Raw genomic sequence first — 18,917 nt, 5'->3', positions numbered from 1 at the left:
GCTCCTGTAAGATGCCTCCTATGTTTTTACAGTCAGAGGTGGGTTGTTACCCCTTAGTACACAAATTCCATACTTAGCCCAAATATATTCTGTCAAGCTAAGAACCCTAGGAATTAAGATATATCGCCCCAAACATTGGTCTAAGGGACCTCTTACAAAAGTTCTAAAAGTTGGGTATCAAAATGTGCTTTTGAGGGCTCAGGTCAGTCACGTTCACAGGATATTTTCTTGAGGAGGGGAAGGTAATAATACTACAAAATTGTTTCATAATATGAATAAACAGTGCCCAGATATTCCGAAAAATTAGGATTTTCATTAGGGAGGGGGGGGGTAAAAGATATTTTAACTTATCCAAGTTAAAAGATCGATTTACTTCCCCATTATAGTTGGTTACAAAAATAATTCACCAGCCAATATTGATCTATCTGTCTCCACAAATTCTTTTTGTCACCTAAAGTTAGTCTGCAACCAAATTCATTAATCGCGCTTTTAATACCGTTTGATGACAAATACAAAGTCTAGGACCAAGGATTTCCGGGTGCCAAGAAAATATCCCTTGGATAAATTTATTCGCGCGAATGCAAATGAGCGAAACAGGTCATGGCCCTGGGCATTGCTAGCTAAAAGGTGCATGCAACATTCTCCTGGTCAGGTCCGGCAAAAATATTTAAGTGTTGTAAACTATAGGGCACATTTTCTCAAACGTTTAACAAAACATTCCTTTTTACTTGCAATATTCTATTTAGTGATTAAAAAAGAAATAAAAAATTATGAAATAGAAATGTTTTGACAGAAAAATAGGTAAAAAAAAGACAATTTAACCTATAATAAACATTTCAGCATTAAAAAACAGGATCTTACGTTACGCCCGTTTGTCCCTGAAGAATTCGCCTTCGCCCTTTCTCAATGACCCTGCCAAAACATTTACATGTGATTTGTTTATGTTCATTACTTTTCATCATTTAGGACAAGTACTGTTAGCTTTTGAATAGAACAGAATGTTTTTAGCTGATACCCTCTTATCGAACCTCGGGTCTGAAGTATCAAGAGGGGTCATAATTAATCATGTCATTCACACATGAGGGCTGATTTAAGATAACCTCCGTGGAAAATTTCTAGAAGTTAGATATCCTTCAAATCATTAGTAATAAATATGGCGCGGGCAACGACGAAGTTCGAACGTGTAAAGTTTGGTCTAATTTTGATAAATGTTCAAGTTGGATTATTCGCTTTATTCGCACGATATGTTCAGTATGGAGAGCATGCTCAAGCTGGTTTTGCAAGGAATAGCGTACATCCAGCACGAGGTGGACTCTCCTTCCATAAAAATAACTTGAGAGCAGTTTATCCAAGTAAGTCGCTTGTAATCTGTCAACCCCACGCTAACATATTTGCATGCATACATCCTTTTGAATTACATTTTTTCTTTTCAGCTATTAGATATTTTTACGAAAATTGTCTTTTTGTGCATAAATATAAATGTACAATATATATATATATATATATATATATATATATATATATATATATATATATATATATATATATATATATATATATATATATATATATATTATATTCAGCAATATATATATATATTGCTGAAATTCAGCAATTCGGGCAAGCTGTCCATAATACTCATCTCCTTGGATTTTGAAGCTACCCAGGCTGACATTGCCAACTCTAAAGCTGTCACCTGTTGGTTAATTATTCTCTTTCCTTTGCTGCTCCCAATAAAGTAAACTCATTAGTTTGGTCATCAGCAATACGCACTTGGTTCTTCATACTAACAACTTTGGATATGTGACTTTCCCTCAGTGCATGTCTACGTAAAAGGGATAGGCCACCAGTAATGATCTTTTCGCAAAAACTACACAAAAATTTTGTCCTATCCCTTGGATATCTTTGCAGCCAGACCTGCAAGTCTTTATCTTCTATCCATTTTGCACTTAATTTCTGTATTTTCACTGGCTTTGGTGGTTTATTTTTGCTGATTCTTCGTTTTCTCACACTTAATAGTTCATTCTCTTCACCTTCAATGTCATTTGCAGTTTCTTCACAGTCACTGGCACTAGCTTCAGATTTATTGGCTTCGTTTCCAGAGTCATTAGCTAGATCGACAATCGACTCTAACCGGTTTTCCATATATCAAATCAGTGGCGTAACTAAGGGGGACAAGTAGGGGCCCTTTGCAGCACAAGTTTAGTTTTTATGGGTATTTGCTTCTCTAAAAGAGGTATCTAAGAGAGGGAGAAAGAAAAATAAAAGAGATAAAGAAACTTCTAGATCCTAAATTTCTAAATTTTTTGAATATTCGCTGCATAATATTGCTCTTAGAGATTATTTGCTTCCTGACAAGGATGTTTCAGGGGCTAATTTAAAGAAAACATTAAAACTGGGTTAGTTGAGCCAGAATTTTCAATTTCATGCTAGACTTTTTCCAAGTGTCATGGTCACTTTTTTGACATTATGCCCCCCTCCCATTCTGAGGTACCATATATAACTGCATAAATACATTTCATCGTTGTGTCGAATCTTGTGATGACATTCTTTCTTTTATTATTCTTACATGTTCTTTCATATTGTAAAGTGAGAATTTGATTGGTTGATTTTTTTAATATATTCCTAGAGCTACATCCCGGACCATCAAGGGGGGGGGTGCATTTTCAGAAAAGAGGCTATGATATTTGGAAATACTATAAAATAAAGAATTGAATGGTACTGCTTTTGTGTGTTTAGCATGTTTTATTCAGAAAAGGACAATCACTAAATATTTGGCATTAGAAAAAGACAACTAGACTAGTGCCCATTTTTATGGAGAAAATAAACACTCTTGTATCTGTTAGGGTAGGCTTAAAGTTTACTTAAAGACTGATTCATAGGGACCACGTAAGTTGGGCTGGGGCCCCAAGCACCTGAAAACTTAAATTTCTTCGAATTTCTCGGCATTTCTTTTTTAAATTATAGGTTTTTTATTATCCCCCCTAATTTTTTTAATTAAATCATTTGCAGTTCGTATTTATTAACTCACTGATCTTTTTGTTCCATCTTCCATTTGTTTCTTTGCACCACATTTTTTTTAAATTTGTAAATTATTTTTCAACCACTCCCGAATGTTCAGTTACTTTCCACTTTTATCAGTAAAGCACAACGGTAAGAGCACTTCCTGAGGATGTGTTAACTTAGGTTTTAATCTTGGATGAGACAAGATATTTTTTTTTTTTAACTTTAAAATTAAAAATTTGAAAATTCTTTTTTTTCCAGAATCTGTAAATATAATGGAAAATTTTGGCAAAAAAGTAGTTTTTGCATAATTTGATCTTTTTTTAATTCTTTTCCTCAATTAATTTACTTTTTGTTTATGGATTTAAAACCTAGATAAATTTGGTGTTTATGTTATTTAAAATCCAATGCTTTTTGTGCCCCTCGTGTTCATTTATATTCATATATTCTTGAGAAAAAAAAAATTCTCTACTTTTTAGTTCATTTTGAAAATGAGTTTAACTTTTTCTTTATTGTTTGACCTCATCCCCTAAAAATTATTTGTATGTCTGGACCTGTGAAACCCATCAAAACAGCTTTAAGCTAACATTCTTGAGGTTGAATTGTGTGGTTGAAGAAATAATCTTCTTTTATTTCTTGCTTTCTTTTGGTTGGGAGCTATGATTCAAATTACAAACGGAAAAAAGGCATTTTATGTAAAATAACTGCTTTTTTGTATAGGAACTGAAAACAATGATTGAAATATTTTTTGTTTGATAAAATAAAAACAAACAAAAATTCTGTCACTCAGAATTCCTCAAATCTTCATGTTGGAGCGATGCAAATTTAAGGCTGGAGGAAGTGAGACAGAGACCAAGCCACTCTAAAAAATTAAACGGGAAGGGAGCAATTAAAATGATTTTTTGGGTCTTTTTAAGAAGCTGGATTTATTTAGATTGTTTTTTATTGAAATTTAACAATAAAAAATAAAAAAAATCTAGTTGGCTATCATTTCTAATATGCTTGTAAAATTGCCCTTTTCGGTCTAAAGTACTACTTTTGACAAACAGTATTAAAAAAGTACTGCTTATGCAGAAAGTATTCAAGAAGTAATACTCTGATCAAAAAGTACTAAAAGTAGTACTTTGGTACTACCCGTGGCAACTCTGCACTGTATATGTCCTGGGAAAAATTTATTAAGTTTAATGTTACTCATCTAAAGCCTGAAAAATTTGCAGGATTTTTGAAAAACGGGGGAAACACCCCAAAAAGGAAAGAATTAAACCTTAATTAAAATTGCACCATCAGAATCAGCACATCTGAAAATCATCGGTATATTCGATCATAAGTAGCAGAGAGGTCAATTTGGGGTGGGATTTCCCCCTCCCATAGATTTCGAAAAATACTTTTTTTGGTATTTTCATTGAAAAATCTTTGGTTTTTGTAATAACAATTTTAAAAACTTTTTCCACAAAACAAGTTTTTCTAAGAAAAGTAGAGCTTCATTAAGCCAAAAATAAGTAAAATAAAGCCAAATAATCTTCACAGCGTATAACTACCATAAATCACCATTAATAAGTAAAAGAAACTCAAAACAAAAAGAAATTACAATAAATGACCGAGTCAAACTCAAAACGAGCAAATATTAACAAAGCGTAGGGCTGACAACCCTCATGTCTTCTCAAGACCAGAACATAATTTGCACTTTATGAAAAAAAAACAAAAAACGAATGACCGTGGATTTTCAGTTTAATATACATATATAGACATTTATTCCTTAAAGTTATAATAATTTTTCATTTATTAAAGTAAAAAAAGTGAAAACATTTTTACAAAAAAGTGAAACGTCTTGAGTAGGCATGGGGTTTGTCAGTCCTACTCATCTTAATTTTTGTTCGTTTTGAGTTTGACTCGGTCATTTATTGTAAATTCTGTATATCTTTTTTTTTTCTATGAGAATACATAGTTTCGCTTGCTATTTCTATGTTGGAGAAACCTTTTCAACAATTTTTTAATCCTAACACAAATAGGATTGTTCAATTTAATTTTATACCTCCTCAAGTTGTCCTGAATTTAATGCCAAAAAAATCTATCTATGCTCTTTGACAGCCTGGGTAAACTTACACTCTTCTGATTCATTTAAATTGTAAGAGCAGAAGTTGTAATAGGAGTAGCCCCGAAAGTTTCAATTCAATATCCCCAGTTGTTCTCGATATATTGCTGAGGTTTCTTCTTGGCAACCATATATCTTTTTGTTTTTCTATAAGAATCCATAGTTTCGTTCGCTATTTGTATGTTGAAGAACTTTTTCAACAATTTTTAATCCTGAAACAAGCTGTATTGTTTAATTTTATACTTCCTCAAGTTGACCTGAAAAATAATACTTAATATCATTCCCAAAAAATTCTATCTAAACTCTTAAACAACTTGGACAGGGGTGAATTTACAACATTTTCACTGGAGACAAGAGCAATATCCAGATATTCAAGGAGCATGGGCTATATAATAATTTTTTCTCCACATTATGGGGGGGGGGGCAACTGCCACCGTGCCCCTCCCAAACGACGCATCTGAACTTGGATACAGTTACACTCGTCTGATTCATTTAAATTGTAAGAGCAAAAGTTGTAATAGGAGTAGCCCCAAAAGTTTCAATTTAATACACCCCAGTCGTGTTCGCTATATTGCTGAGGTTTGTTCTTGGCAACCAAATATATTTTTGTTTTTCTATAAGAATCCAGTTTCGTTCGCTATTTGTATGCTGAGAAACTTTTTCAACAATTTTTAATCCTTAAACAAACTGTATTGTTTAATTTAATTTTATACCTCCTCAGGTTGACCTGAAAAATAAAACTTAATGTCATTCCCAAAAAATTATATCTAAGCTCTTGGACAACCTGGATACAATTACACTCTTTTGATTCATTTAAACTGTAAGAGTAGAAGCAGTAATAGCAATAGCCCCGAAAGTTTCAGCTTAATACCCCTAGTCGTTCTCGATATATTGCTAAGGTTTTTTATTGGTAACCATACACACAGTCCTTTTTGATCTAGTTTTAAAGCAGCATTGAGTTTTAAAGCAGAATGGGCCAATTGCATAATTGTGGGGGGTTGACATACCCAATATCCCTGGAGACATAGTTGCTGACCAAATGGCTGTCTCAAATTTTGACAGGAGGTGTTTGGAAAAGAGACAAATATGCATACCTTGGTCAATAACATATACTATTTGTAAACAGTGAACGAGTTGCCTAACTTCAGCCCTTGCTCTGGGAGCTGTGCGGGGGTTGACATCCCAAAAGGCATAATTAACGGATCTTTTAACAATTCTGCAAAAAATAGATGTCTGAAAGTTTTGATTGGATGTTTGTTTTGGAAAATGATGGGCGTGGGGATTGGGTGGGAGGTTGCCCTCAATTCACTTTTGACTCTTAAAAAGAGCACTATAAATTTCAATGTCCAATTAAATGAGCCCTATCCAAAGTTCATACGACCAGTCATTCCATAAAAACATTGTATGCCCCCAGGGCATACTTTACGACCCTTCCCTAGGTGGGTTCCCACTGTTGGGTTGTTTCAACCCTGGAGTGTTTGTTATATGTTCTTTTGACTATTTTTTTTAACAAAATGACAATCTTACAATATCGATCAGATACGTTTGGGTAAAAAAAGGCGTCAGGCGGGGGGGGGGAGGCTAGTTGCCCTCTATCCCTTTTGACTCTTAAAAGGGATCTAGAACTTTCAATTTCCAATTAAATGAGCCTCCTCTAAAGTTTATACGACCACGCCTTCCATAAAAACCTTATATTCCTCGAGGCATAACTTACAACCCCTGTCCCCAGGTTCTGGAGGGGGGGGGGGTCAACCCCCGAAGGCCTTGTTGTATGATGTTCAGATTATTTTGAACTAAATGGTTATCTAAAATTTTCTATCGGATACATTTTTAGAAAGTACACTAGGACTTCTGATTTCCAATTAAATGAGCCACATCCAAATTTCGTACTCATATATGGCTATCTCCAAATTTTGGCCGGAAGAATTTGGGGGTAAAGGGAGTGGAGGGGGGGGGGGCGTGGTTGCCGTCCGATAACTCTTTACTTTTAAAAAGGGAGCTTGAATTTTCAATTTTTACACTGAATGAGCCTTCTCCGAAGACTGTATGACCACCCTTTCCAGAAAAACCCTAAATGTTAACAATGGGCAACTAGTATAGCTTATAGCCCTTGCGCTGAGGGCTGTGGGGGGTTTCATCCCCAAAGACATAATTACTGGACCTTTCAAGTATGCTTAACAAAATGGCTATCTCAGAATTTTGATTGGACCCGTTTAGGGAAATGATGGGCGTGGAGGGGGGTTGTAATCTCCAAACACATAATTACTAAACCTTTCAACTACGCTAAAAAATATCCATCTTAAATTTGTATTATATGTGCTTGCGGAAATGATGGGCGTTGTGGGGGGGGGTCTAGTTGCCCTCCAATCCCTTTGACTATTAAAAAGGGCGCTAGAACTTCTGATTCTCAATCCAATGTGCCCCCTCCGAATTTTATACGACCACCCTTTCCATTAAAACCTTATATGTCCCTGAGGCATAACTTACAACCCTTGCCCTGAGGGCTGTGTGAGGAAGGGGGTGATCTTCAAAGACATAATTACTGGACCTTTCAACTACGCTGGGCAAAATGACTAGTAGTAGTAGTAATCAAAATACAAAAAAAGCTATCGGTTATCACCCCTGAAGGTGACGACCTCCTAATAGTTTTAAAACGGCATATGCCAAGAATTAATTCCATGGAAGTTGTCTTGTAATTGCCACACACATGCTTTACTTATAATTGCAAAACTTCGTCATTGCGTTGGTTTCCTGATCTTTTTGGAGCCACTTGTGCGAAAAAATTGTCTACCCTAAAATTTATTAGAAACAAAAGTTAGACCAGTTACCTCAAGTATCTCTTCAAGATGAGCATGCTTTAGGGTCCTTGCATAAAATTTGTTCTCTGGGATAGAGAAGAATTCCCAAACAATTAAACATTGAAGCTTTCTAGCACCTGGGCTGTAAAGGTCAACGGTCTATACATGATTAAAGTCACCTTGGTTGTAGGTGCCTGTCTATTTAATTTAAATTGAGTCTGAAGACTGGACAAGCCTTTGAAGACTCAGTCTCTGTGGTTTAAGGCCAAACAACTTGCCACACAGGTTAGAAGCGCACCCTAGCTCGTTCGTTCAAAGGTAGGAGAAAGGAAGAATACCTATGAAAATCCCAATTCCCATGCCCTACTCACTGTACTCACCCAAGATGTCTGCGCCATAACTTTTAAGCCAATTGGAAAAAGCCAAATGAGAAAAAAGCCCTCTCATCTTTTTGCTAATAATCTGTCGGTGGAGACGGCGTTAGAAAGGCCACAGGCCAACTGCACACACCAAGTCATACAGATGTAAACATGCCTATCATTAGGTGTAACAAAAGGTGTATCAAAAGGTGTAACATGCCTATCATTATGTTAAAAGTTGGCAGGTACTGACAGAGGGTATGTTGGAGGGGCCGAGGGCCCACTTAGCGCCTTTTTTAACAACAATTGAGAATCCCTGTGTGATTTCGATTCATTTAAGACACAATATGCCTACCTTTCTGCTAATAAATGACACGGAGGATATGATCTATTTTGCACGACTTTGATTTGAAGAAGGTGCACCATAACTAGAAACAAAATTGAACCACAACTAGACATACAGCAGATATTAAAATATATATTTTTCTAACTTCGCACCAAATTAACATACAACAAAAATAATCAGAAGTGCTATAATAACATACAACAACAAAAATCAGAAGACACAATGTGAAACCAGAGTGCATAAAAACATTTTTAGTTAAGGGTGTTGTCGTACTCAAGAAGTGCCAAATCTCGATAAGGATTGTTATAACTATGATAGGGGTATAATGACAAAGGGGAAAAATAAAGATAGAGCAAAAATTAATAATACTAAAAACAAGCTGAGCATAAAAAGAAGAAAAATAAGAAACAAAATACAGAAAACAATTGCAACATAATTAAAAGTTACACACAAATGGACATTCTTCAGACTTTATGAATCAAGTTGACCTAGAATAATCATTACTTTATGACGGAATATGGTGATTTTGTAGATTAATGGTAATGCATATTCATACAAAAAAAAATATATAAAAAGAACCCAAAATCAGAGTTTCCCCGAAGAAATAAATCTGAAACTTTATTTTCAGAATAGGGGAATTGTTTAAAAAAAGAAGCTAATTTAGTTTATAGTTTATTGAAAAACCACGGTGTTTAGCATAATAAAGAATTATAATAAAACTTAGAACGAGCAGAAACTATTTTGTAAACGAGGGAGACTGTTACCTCCTTCACCCCTCACTCTTTACGCTAAACTTTGACTTTTTGCCAAAAATTCAGACTTTAATTAAACGCCAATATTACAGAAGTAGTCTAAAAAAAATTCCGAGACTCAAGGGGTATTCGAGATTAATTTTTATCTCCCCCCCCCTCCTCTCCCAAACCCTGTAATATATTTATCTGAAGGCTCAAGAAAACTTAAGCATAAAGGCACACTTTTTAAGATTTCAAACGCGCTCCCACCACCCACACAAAGATTCATACCCCTCCTCTATAATGGCTAATGGGCAATTATACACCAGTAAATATAATATTAACAACCCTAAAATGAATAAACATAGTAAATGAAGCTTTAAAATAAAAGCTAATATCAACAGTTTATTTTGTATTGACTACATCTATCTTGTATAGCGCAGTGGCGCATAAATGTGCCACCACAGAACATTACTGTACAAAATTGGAAGGCTAAATATATCGCTTTTTGATAATTCTATATCGACTGGCTGTCTCAGAATTTTTACTCCATGGCTATTTGACAGGACCAAAATTGTTGTTTTGCACCATACAATGACAAGAGGCACCACTTTGCTGCGGTGCAATCTTTTTTGCTACTTAAGAACGTAAGTAGAACTCTCATTTTCATTTCTAATGAGGCGTCTCCTAGTAATCTAGGACCTTTAGTTTGATACGATCACCCCTGGAAAAATAACAAAACAAACAAATATAAACACACCTCTGATCATCCTTCTTGGATTTTTTTTCTTTTTTTTTTAATTTCACATTTTCGTGCATACGGGTTTGAAACTTCTACGATAGAATAGAGTTCTCTGATCTGCTGTTCATGATATGCAATTTCCGTCAAAACCATTCTCCTCTTTTACCGGTTTCCCCCCTTCTTCCGGAAATAGGAGGCTCATAGCCTTTTCTGGGTAGCTTTAAACTTAATGAATTTTATGTAATTGGAATTACCATAAAAAGCCAATCCTTTATTGTATGCATTGTCTTCAACACTCCCTTTTCACAGTTTTGATAACTATTAGCACAAATTGCTCCTTACTTAAAGTTTGTTACCATGAATGGTTTAACATAACGTCGTTTAAAACAAATTTTCCTTTCTGTGTGATACTCATAACCCTCCCCCCACTCTAACTTTTATTCCGGTAGGTATATGACTGTAATCTTCTACCGCACACATACACCGTGGCCCTTATTCAGGGTTAGTCCAAATGAAAGGAGATCAGAAACTAATTTCTACCTCATTAGAGACTAATCTCTCTTCTCTATTTATCTGAAGGCTCCTGGAAGGTAAAAATGGAAATTTTACTTGGCCATAAATTAAATTTTATTTGACCATAAAAATGGAATTTTGAAACATCAAATACCCCCCCCCCCCTACCTAAACAACGACTCAGTGGCTCTCCTTCATGATAGCTGATGCGCATTTATACATCAATGTATATAGTTTAATCAAACATCAAGCGAATCAATAGTTACATGATGCTTTATTTTTAATGTTAATATTAACCGTTTAATTTGCATGGAGCACATGAGTCTTTGGGAACGAATGCACCACCAGGCGGCAATAGTGCCTCTGAAACAAGGAAGCTCCTTGTTTATATTTTATATATTTCTTATATATATTTTTTTATAAGCTCCTTGTATATATTTTATATATTTTTTTTTATATATATCTTTTTATAAGCTCTTTGTTTAAAAAAAATATATTTTTTTCGATAATTTTAAATCAACTGTTTATTTCAGGATTTTCAATCAATAGCAAATTAACCCTCTTCGGGGCTAAATTAGTTTTTTTTTTACCACATAATCGCAGAAAATTCTACTTGGCTATGCTACTATCTTTTTGGCTACTTAAAAAGGGTAATAAAACCGGTAATTTCCGTTTGAATAAGCTTTTCCCAATTTTCTAAGAGCAATGGTTCGGTACGATCACTCCTGAAAAAAAAAAAAAAAACACGCATTCGTGATCTTCCTTCTCTAAAAAAGTAAAATTCCGCATTCTGTAGATAAGAGCTTAAAATTTCTGCAATAGAGTTCTCTGATATGCTAAATGTGATAGTAGAGTTCATAAGATCACATAAACTCACTCACATAAGAACCCTTTTCTGGGTGTTTCCCTCCTTTTTTGAAAGTCAGGCAAATTTTTTTCCCCTGGATCCGCCACTGATATCTTGTTACAAAAACTATCCTTTTACTTTCAATTTTAGCAGCCTGAGCTGTTTTCTCACTTACAGTTCGTCACAAGAACAATTTGAAATATTTATCACACATATTATAAAAAAAACGAAAAAAAAAGGCTCAAAGAAGTAGATTTAAATCCCAAAGCCACATAAGGAACCGCTTAATGAATAAACCTAAGGTGAATATTGCACGCAAGGCACGCATAAATATTAATTAGAATATGATCCACTAAATCAAAAATTAACTGCGTATTCTACGCTGCAAAAAGGATAATGGGAGGCTAAGGCGTAATTACAGTTTTCAGTGCCCGTTCAGCACCAACAGTATAAGTAGATCATAGTATTAACGAAATAACTAAATTTGGCATCCCCTTAGAGGCTGCGCCCCGGTACAGTCACTCCTCTCCCTTGCCCCTGAGCTACGCAACTGATTGGAAGTTGAATAGAGGTGATAAGAATAAAAAAAAACCACCGGCGCTGCTGATTATACAGCTTTATCTAGTAAAAGCGGAAAATTTCAAAATATTTTTATAAAATCAGTTTAATCCTAGCACATACAATTTCTTTCAAGGCTAGATTATCTTTGAGTCTGAATTTCTGAAAGTCTACTTTTTTTTATCATAAAATAGTTAGGGAAGTTTTCAGTGTTAGTTTGAGGAACATAGACTGCTAAAAAATAGAGGAAGAAAAGAAATATACCTATTGTGCCATTTTGGCAAAAGAAGGACTTTAATATTCGTCATAGTGTAAAGCAGAGTAAAAAGGTAAATAAAGTAGATAGAACTAATACATGTTTCTAAAATTAGATTGATGATTTTGTCCAGTAATCATAGATGAAGTCAACGGGCACTCTTTTTTGCTGTCAAAATTATCTAGCAATTTCCAAATTGACCTTCAGAAATCAAACGTCTTCCTAGACGTCGGGTTACGATTCTCGTCATCAGATAAAGCGAAATCAGATTCTTCCGAGCTTGAAGAATCTGGATCAGAAATGGGTAATAAACGATCATATCTGGGGTCACGTAATGGGCACTCTTTCTCACTATCAGATTCATCTAGAGAATTACAAATTATAACAGAGCTTGACTTTCTTTTCTCTTCCAACTTGGAAGTTGATGCACTGGCAGTGGAGGCTCCTGATTGGGTGTCTTCCTTTCTCTTTGTCAAATATTTCCGTTTTTCAGGCTTGTAATTAACCATATCATAAAAATGCTGCCAGTTACAAGTTTCAAATTCGTCCGTTTCACTTTCATCTGATTCTTCTGATCTTAGAACAACATTGGTAAAGAACAGTCTATTGGCATGATTTCTTTGGACTAGTCTTTCACTTATTTCGGCGTTTTCTTGAAATAGAGCCACGTCGTAGGTGTTTTCCCTTTTGTCCAGAACAATAGCAGAAAATTCCAACATAAAATCCTTGTCACGTGTCAAGTCCCAAAAATATTCGGTTGCTTCTTGGGAGTATTCATTTTCATCAGTTGGCTCAATTCCAGCCAGTTTGCATTGAATTGCTTGTAACGGCAATTTTTTAAGCATCCAATCATCAATCTCAAATAAATCAGAAAGAGGAACAGATTCGGTTTCACCATGGTCTACAAAGAAAACATCCACTTTTCCCTTTTCTTCTTCTCCAACAGCTTGTGCCCTGAAAAAAGCAATATATTAGTTCATCAAGACCATTATATATATATATATATATATATATATATATATATATATATATATATATATATATATATATATATATATATATATATATATATATATATATATATATATATATATATATATATATATATATATATATATATATATATATATATATATAGCATGTAAATACAAAAGGATAAGTGGTAGAGCTTCGTATACTTGTCCGAGGCGTGGTGACATTACTGATGATCTTTACCACTTTCTATACATATCTCATGACCTATTGGCTTAAAAGGGAGATTTTAAGAAGATATAGTGGTGTTATTTCTGAATATCATGAAATCTACAAGTCCGCGTTGTAATTAAATTAATCAAAAAAACTTTTTGCACAAAATAAATTTTTCAAAAAAAAGTAAACCAAAAATGAACAAAAATAGAATCAAATAATCTACCAAGCATACAACTACCACAAATCAGTATAAAAAATAAATGATACCCAAAACAAACAGAAATTAAAATAAGTCAAACTCAAAACGAACAGAAATTAATCTGAGTAGGGTTCTAACCCCTATGCTTTTTAAGAGCCAGAATATAATTAGTACTTTACTGAAAAAAATTCAAATGAATTTACTGGAAAAAATGTGCATTGTCAGTTTAATGTACATATGCTGATATTTATTCCTTAAAAAAATCCAGACCTTTCTAATAAGCTTAATAAAATGGCTATATCAAAAGTTTGATCGGAAGTGTTTGGGGAAATGATAGGCGTGGAGGAGCCATTTGGCCTCTGATCACTTTCGACTAATAAAAAACGGCAGTAGTCCTCTCAATTTCCAATCGAATGAGCCCTTTTTGAAGTTTCTGCGACAAAACTTTCTATAAAAACGTTATATGCCCAAGGGCATAATTTACGACCCTTGTCATGAGGGTTATGGGGGGAGGATTGTCATCCTCAAAACCATAATTTCCAGACCTTTCAATTACGTTGAACAAAATGACCATATCAAAATGTTGATCGGAAATGTTTGGAGAAATGACGGGCGTTGAGGGGGGAGCTATTCTCCCTCTGATTACTTTCGATATTAAAAAGGGCAATAGCCCTCTCAATTTCTGATCGAAAGAGTCTCTTTTGAAGCTTTTACGACAACACTTTCCATATGACATTTTATGCCCCCGGAGCATAACTTAGCCCTGAGGCCTGTTGGGGGTCGTCATACTCAAACACATAAATTCAGTATTATTTTTTTCGTACTATTCATATCGTGATAGGACCCTTCAACTACGTTCAACAAAATTGCTATATCAAAATGTTGATCGGAAGCGTTTGGGGAAATGATGGGTTTGGATGTTTTGGATGTTTGGAATGTTTTGGATGTTTTGGATGTTTTGGAAATTTTTATTGGATGTTTTAGGGGAAATGGTGAGCATGGGAGGGGTGTTAGTTTTCCCCCAATCAATTTTGACTATTAAAAAGGCCATTATCCCTTCAAAGTTTCTATTACAACGGTCTATAAAAACTTTATATGCCCCTAGAGCATAACTTACAACCCTTGCCCTAAGAGGCATGGGGGGGGGGGGTGGATCATCCTCAAAGACATAATATCCAGAATTTTCAACTACGTTGAAAAAAAAGGCTATCTCAAAATTTTGATTTGATATGTTTGGGGAAATGGTGGGCGTGAGAGGGAGGTTATTTGCTCTCCATTCAGTTTCGACTAGCCTATTAAAAAGGGCACTAGCCCTTTCAATTTCAAATTGAATGAACTTTTCCAACTTTTTCTATAAAAAACCTTATATGCCCCCAGGGCATAACTTACAACCGTAGCCCTGAGGGCTCTAGAGGAAGTGTCATCCTCAAAGACCTAATTTCCAGAACTTTCATCTACGTTGAACAAAATGCCTATCTCACAATTTTGGTTGGATGTGTGGAAATGGTGAGCTTGAGAGGGGGGCTAGTTGCCCTCCAATCACTTTCGACTTATTAAAAAGGGCACTAGCCCTTTTAATTTCCAATCGAATGAACCCTTTTTGAAGTCTGAACGAAAACACTTTCTATAAAAAACTTATATGCCCCCACGGTATAACTTGGAAACCCTTGCCCTGAGGGGTTTTGGAGGTTTGTCATCCTCAAAATCATAATTTCCAGAACTTTCAACAACGTTGAACAAAATAAATATCTAAAAATTTTGATTGGATGTATTTGGGGAAATGGTGGGCTTGAGAGGGGCGTTAATCACTCTCCAATGACTTTCAACTATTAATAAAGGCACTAGTCCTTTCAATTTCCAATTGAATGAGCCCTTTTGAAGTTTCTACGACAACGCTTTCAATAAAAACCTTATATGCCCCCAAGGCATAACTTACAACCCATGCCCTGATGTCTGTGGGGGAGGGATTGTCATCCTTAAAGACCTAAATTCCAAAACTTTCAACTACGTTGAATAAAATGGCTATCTAAAAATTTTGATTGGATGTGTTTGGGGAAAAGGTGGACGTGAGAGGGGGTTAGTTGCCCTCCAATCACTTTCGACTATTAAAAAGGGCATTAGCCCTTTGAATTTCCAACCGAATGAGCCCTTTTTCAAGTTTATACGACAAAGATTTCAATACAAACCTTATATGCCCTCAGGGCATAACTTACAACCCTTGCCCTGAGGACTGTGGAGGAGTGTCCTCCTCAAAAACATAATTTCTAAGTGGAAATCAACTACGCTGAACAAAATGGCTATCTCAAAATTTTAATTGGATGTGTTTCGGGAAATAGTGGGCGTGGAAGGGGTGTCAGTCGCCTTCCAATCACTTTCGACTATTAAAAAGGGCACAAGCCACTCCGATTTCCAATTGAATTTGATCTTTTCGAAGTTTCTGCGACAACTTCTTCGATACGAAGTGCCCTGCTCTAAAGGAAAAACAAAATAATAAATGGTAAATTGTGCCAACATCGTTCTTATATGCCCACAGGGCATAACTTAAAACCCTTGCCCTGAGGGTTGTGGGGGAGTTTCCAGCTCAAAACATATTTTCTATTTGGAAATCAACTACGCTGAACAAAATGGCTATCTCAAAATTTTGATTGGATGTGTTGGGGGGAATGATGGGCGTATGGGGGGATATTTGCCCTCCAGTCACTTTCGACTATTAAAAAGGGCACTAGCCACTCCAATTTCCAATCGAATGAGCTCTTCTCCAAGTTTCTACGACAACTCCTTCGATACGAAGTACCCTGGTATAAAAAAAAAAAAAAAAAAAAAAAAAAAATACATTTTGCCAACATCGTTCTTTACTTTGGCAGTGCGATTGCAATGCTCAGTGGCAGATCCAGGATTTTTTTAGGGGGGGGGGGCGCAAAAGTGGTTGAACCGATAAACTTGCGTGAGGAGCAAGTTTAATTAACGCAAACTTGATTTAATTAAGTAAATTATACTACTTAAGACTACACTAGGGGGGGGGCACCCCCCTCGCCCCCTGGATCCGCCACTGGCGATGCCTATGATAAAAAGTAACGTTTGTCAATAAAACATTAATTTTAATTTATTTTATGGTGAGGAATACCCTCTGGGTTATAAATTGGACCTCAGAGACCCAATACCTCTGAATCCACCCCCTTAAAAAAAGCTAATTATTGGCTGGTGGACCAAATAGAAGCTCAACTCAGAGTAAAAGAAGCATTCAGTGCTTTGTACTAAAATTTAGAATGTATTTTATTTTATTTTGTAAATGTTGCAGTTGTGCAAAGGGCCAAGGACCTAACCTGAATACACGCATAAATGCATCTATCCGTGAATGCATTGTATGCATATGTTCTAAACACAAAAAGAAAGGGGCATGCATGTGAAAAGAGAGATCAAAATAGAAGAAAGAGAGATCAAAATAGACTAGTTTAATTTGTGTAAGAATCGATGTTAATGGCTATAAATAAAAGAAGGAATGCTACCATACGAGTTGATAAGAAGTTCCTAAATGAATCACAAAGAATAATGCCGTTCAATCTATAAAAATTGTTTCCAGAGTCAAATAGGCTTTACTCCTACATATGCTTTATGTTTCACATCGAATTGCAGCACTGTGTGCACATTCCAAAGGTTGTGCAAGTATAGTTTTGATCTTTTCATTTATAGGTTTAATATCAAACTTCCGAGGCGCAGCAATGCAAAGGTTTATGCAAAGATTTGCAAACTTTTCCAAGGCTTTCTAAACTTTGGGAGTCTATATTTCGAAACTTAGTTTTCAAGATTCGATCCACTTTTATACTGGGTCTTGCATCAGTGACGTTGGTTGGGAGGATTGAGCCCCTAGATTTTTTTGTACTCCCCCTTAGATTTTGAAAAATTATCTTTTTTTATATTCACTCAAAAATGCGTTTTTTTTTTCATTTCGAATGAAAAAAAGAACAAACTTATCCCCCTCCTAGATTTTGAAAATGTAATCCCCCTCCCTATGAATTGACGCCACTGCCTTGCAAATAGCAGCAAACACTTAAATTCCAATATCCATACTGGATGGAAACACATTTCTATCCAAATTTAGCTCAAATTTAGGCATAATTTAAAGGCCTTTACTATTCTTACTGCGTAGGAACGACTGATCAGCCGAAGCAGAAGTTCCTCCCTGAGATGAAAAAAAAACTCATTAGCGATGCAAAGAAAAATTAAGGTTATTATAGAAACTTAAGTAATACTATTATTTTCATTTCATTGTTTCCTGCATTTATCTATTCTTTTGACTTCAACTTCACATTAGACAGAAAATAATATTTGGTACTCCGTAAAAGGGATGTAAGTGCTACTTAATTATCGAATACGTTCTTTTTCTTATTAGATACTTTTAAGTATCTATTTTACAAGGCCGTATCCAGGGGGGGGGGGGGTTACCCGTTTTGAACCCCCCCCCCCCTGAAGTTTTTTACCGAGTCGAAAATAAGTCGACAATCAGTAAAACCTAGGTAAAAATCGGTAAAATTAGTCAAAAACTGAGTCAAAAGTTAGTAAACCCCCCCCCCGAAAAAAAATCCTGGATCCGCCCTTGCTATTTTATGGGAATCGGCTTGCTTAAAAAAAAATTCATACTATTAGTGCTTGAGATTACGGAGAAAGTAGCTTAGCTCCTAAGAGCTCAATAAATATACACAATAAACTAAACTAAGGAATATCCACGCAAGTTGTGAACAAGTATAAAAAAAATGCTTCAAATAATGCTTCATCATCATTAAAAAAAAAAAAAAAAAAAAAAAAAAAAAAAAAAAAAAAAAAATATATATATATATTAATGGCGATAGGCAGTGGAAAGATGGGAAGATCAAGAGATTAAGGCTAATATTTAAAAATATATAACTGTTTCAGATCTTTTACTGTAAAGCAAGGGCTAGGGGTAGCTCATTTAGAGCTTCATTGTGAACGTGGGTGTGAAATAATTGGGTGCCAGAACATAATTTGCACTTTACTGAAAAAAATACTAATGAATGTGCATTGTCAGTTTAATATACATATACCGATATTTAGAAATTAAAATGTTACAATTATTTGATTTATTAAAGTTATAAAAGTAAAAACATTTATATTTTATTCAGTAAAGTGCAAATTATTTTCTGGCCTTGGGAAGGCATAGGGGTTTTGAGCCCAACCTATGTTAATTTCTGCTCGTTTTGAGTTTGACTCGTTTATTTATTGCAATTTCTGTTCGTTTTGGGTTTCATTTATTTATCAATGATGATTTG

At 35.1% G+C, this 18,917-nt stretch overlaps 2 protein-coding genes across 3 annotated transcripts in view; one reads left to right on the top strand and one right to left on the bottom strand.

The window, feature by feature from the left end:
• Rh50 (Rhesus blood group-associated glycoprotein Rh50) overlaps nt 1-18,917 on the top strand; it is a 199,476-nt gene that overhangs the window by 55,259 nt on the left and 125,300 nt on the right. The window lies entirely within an intron of this gene.
• Nucleotides 8,720-18,917, bottom strand: part of LOC148950506 (uncharacterized) — a 70,746-nt gene continuing 60,548 nt past the window's right edge. The window contains exon 10 of the mRNA XM_089092439.1: nt 8,720-13,199. Within this exon, the coding sequence (XP_088948565.1) occupies nt 12,449-13,199 (751 nt within the window). The 3' untranslated portion in view covers nt 8,720-12,448. The remainder of the gene's footprint in view (nt 13,200-18,917) is intronic.

The sequence above is a fragment of the Artemia sp. Qi Xiang Cuo genome, chromosome 7, assembly GCF_049724085.1.
Source record: "Artemia sp. Qi Xiang Cuo chromosome 7, ASM4972408v1, whole genome shotgun sequence".
Taxonomy (NCBI): Eukaryota; Metazoa; Arthropoda; class Branchiopoda; order Anostraca; family Artemiidae; genus Artemia; species Artemia sp. Qi Xiang Cuo.
Note: the sequence above shows the minus strand (reverse complement) of the source record. Positions and strands in the feature narration are given on the sequence as shown.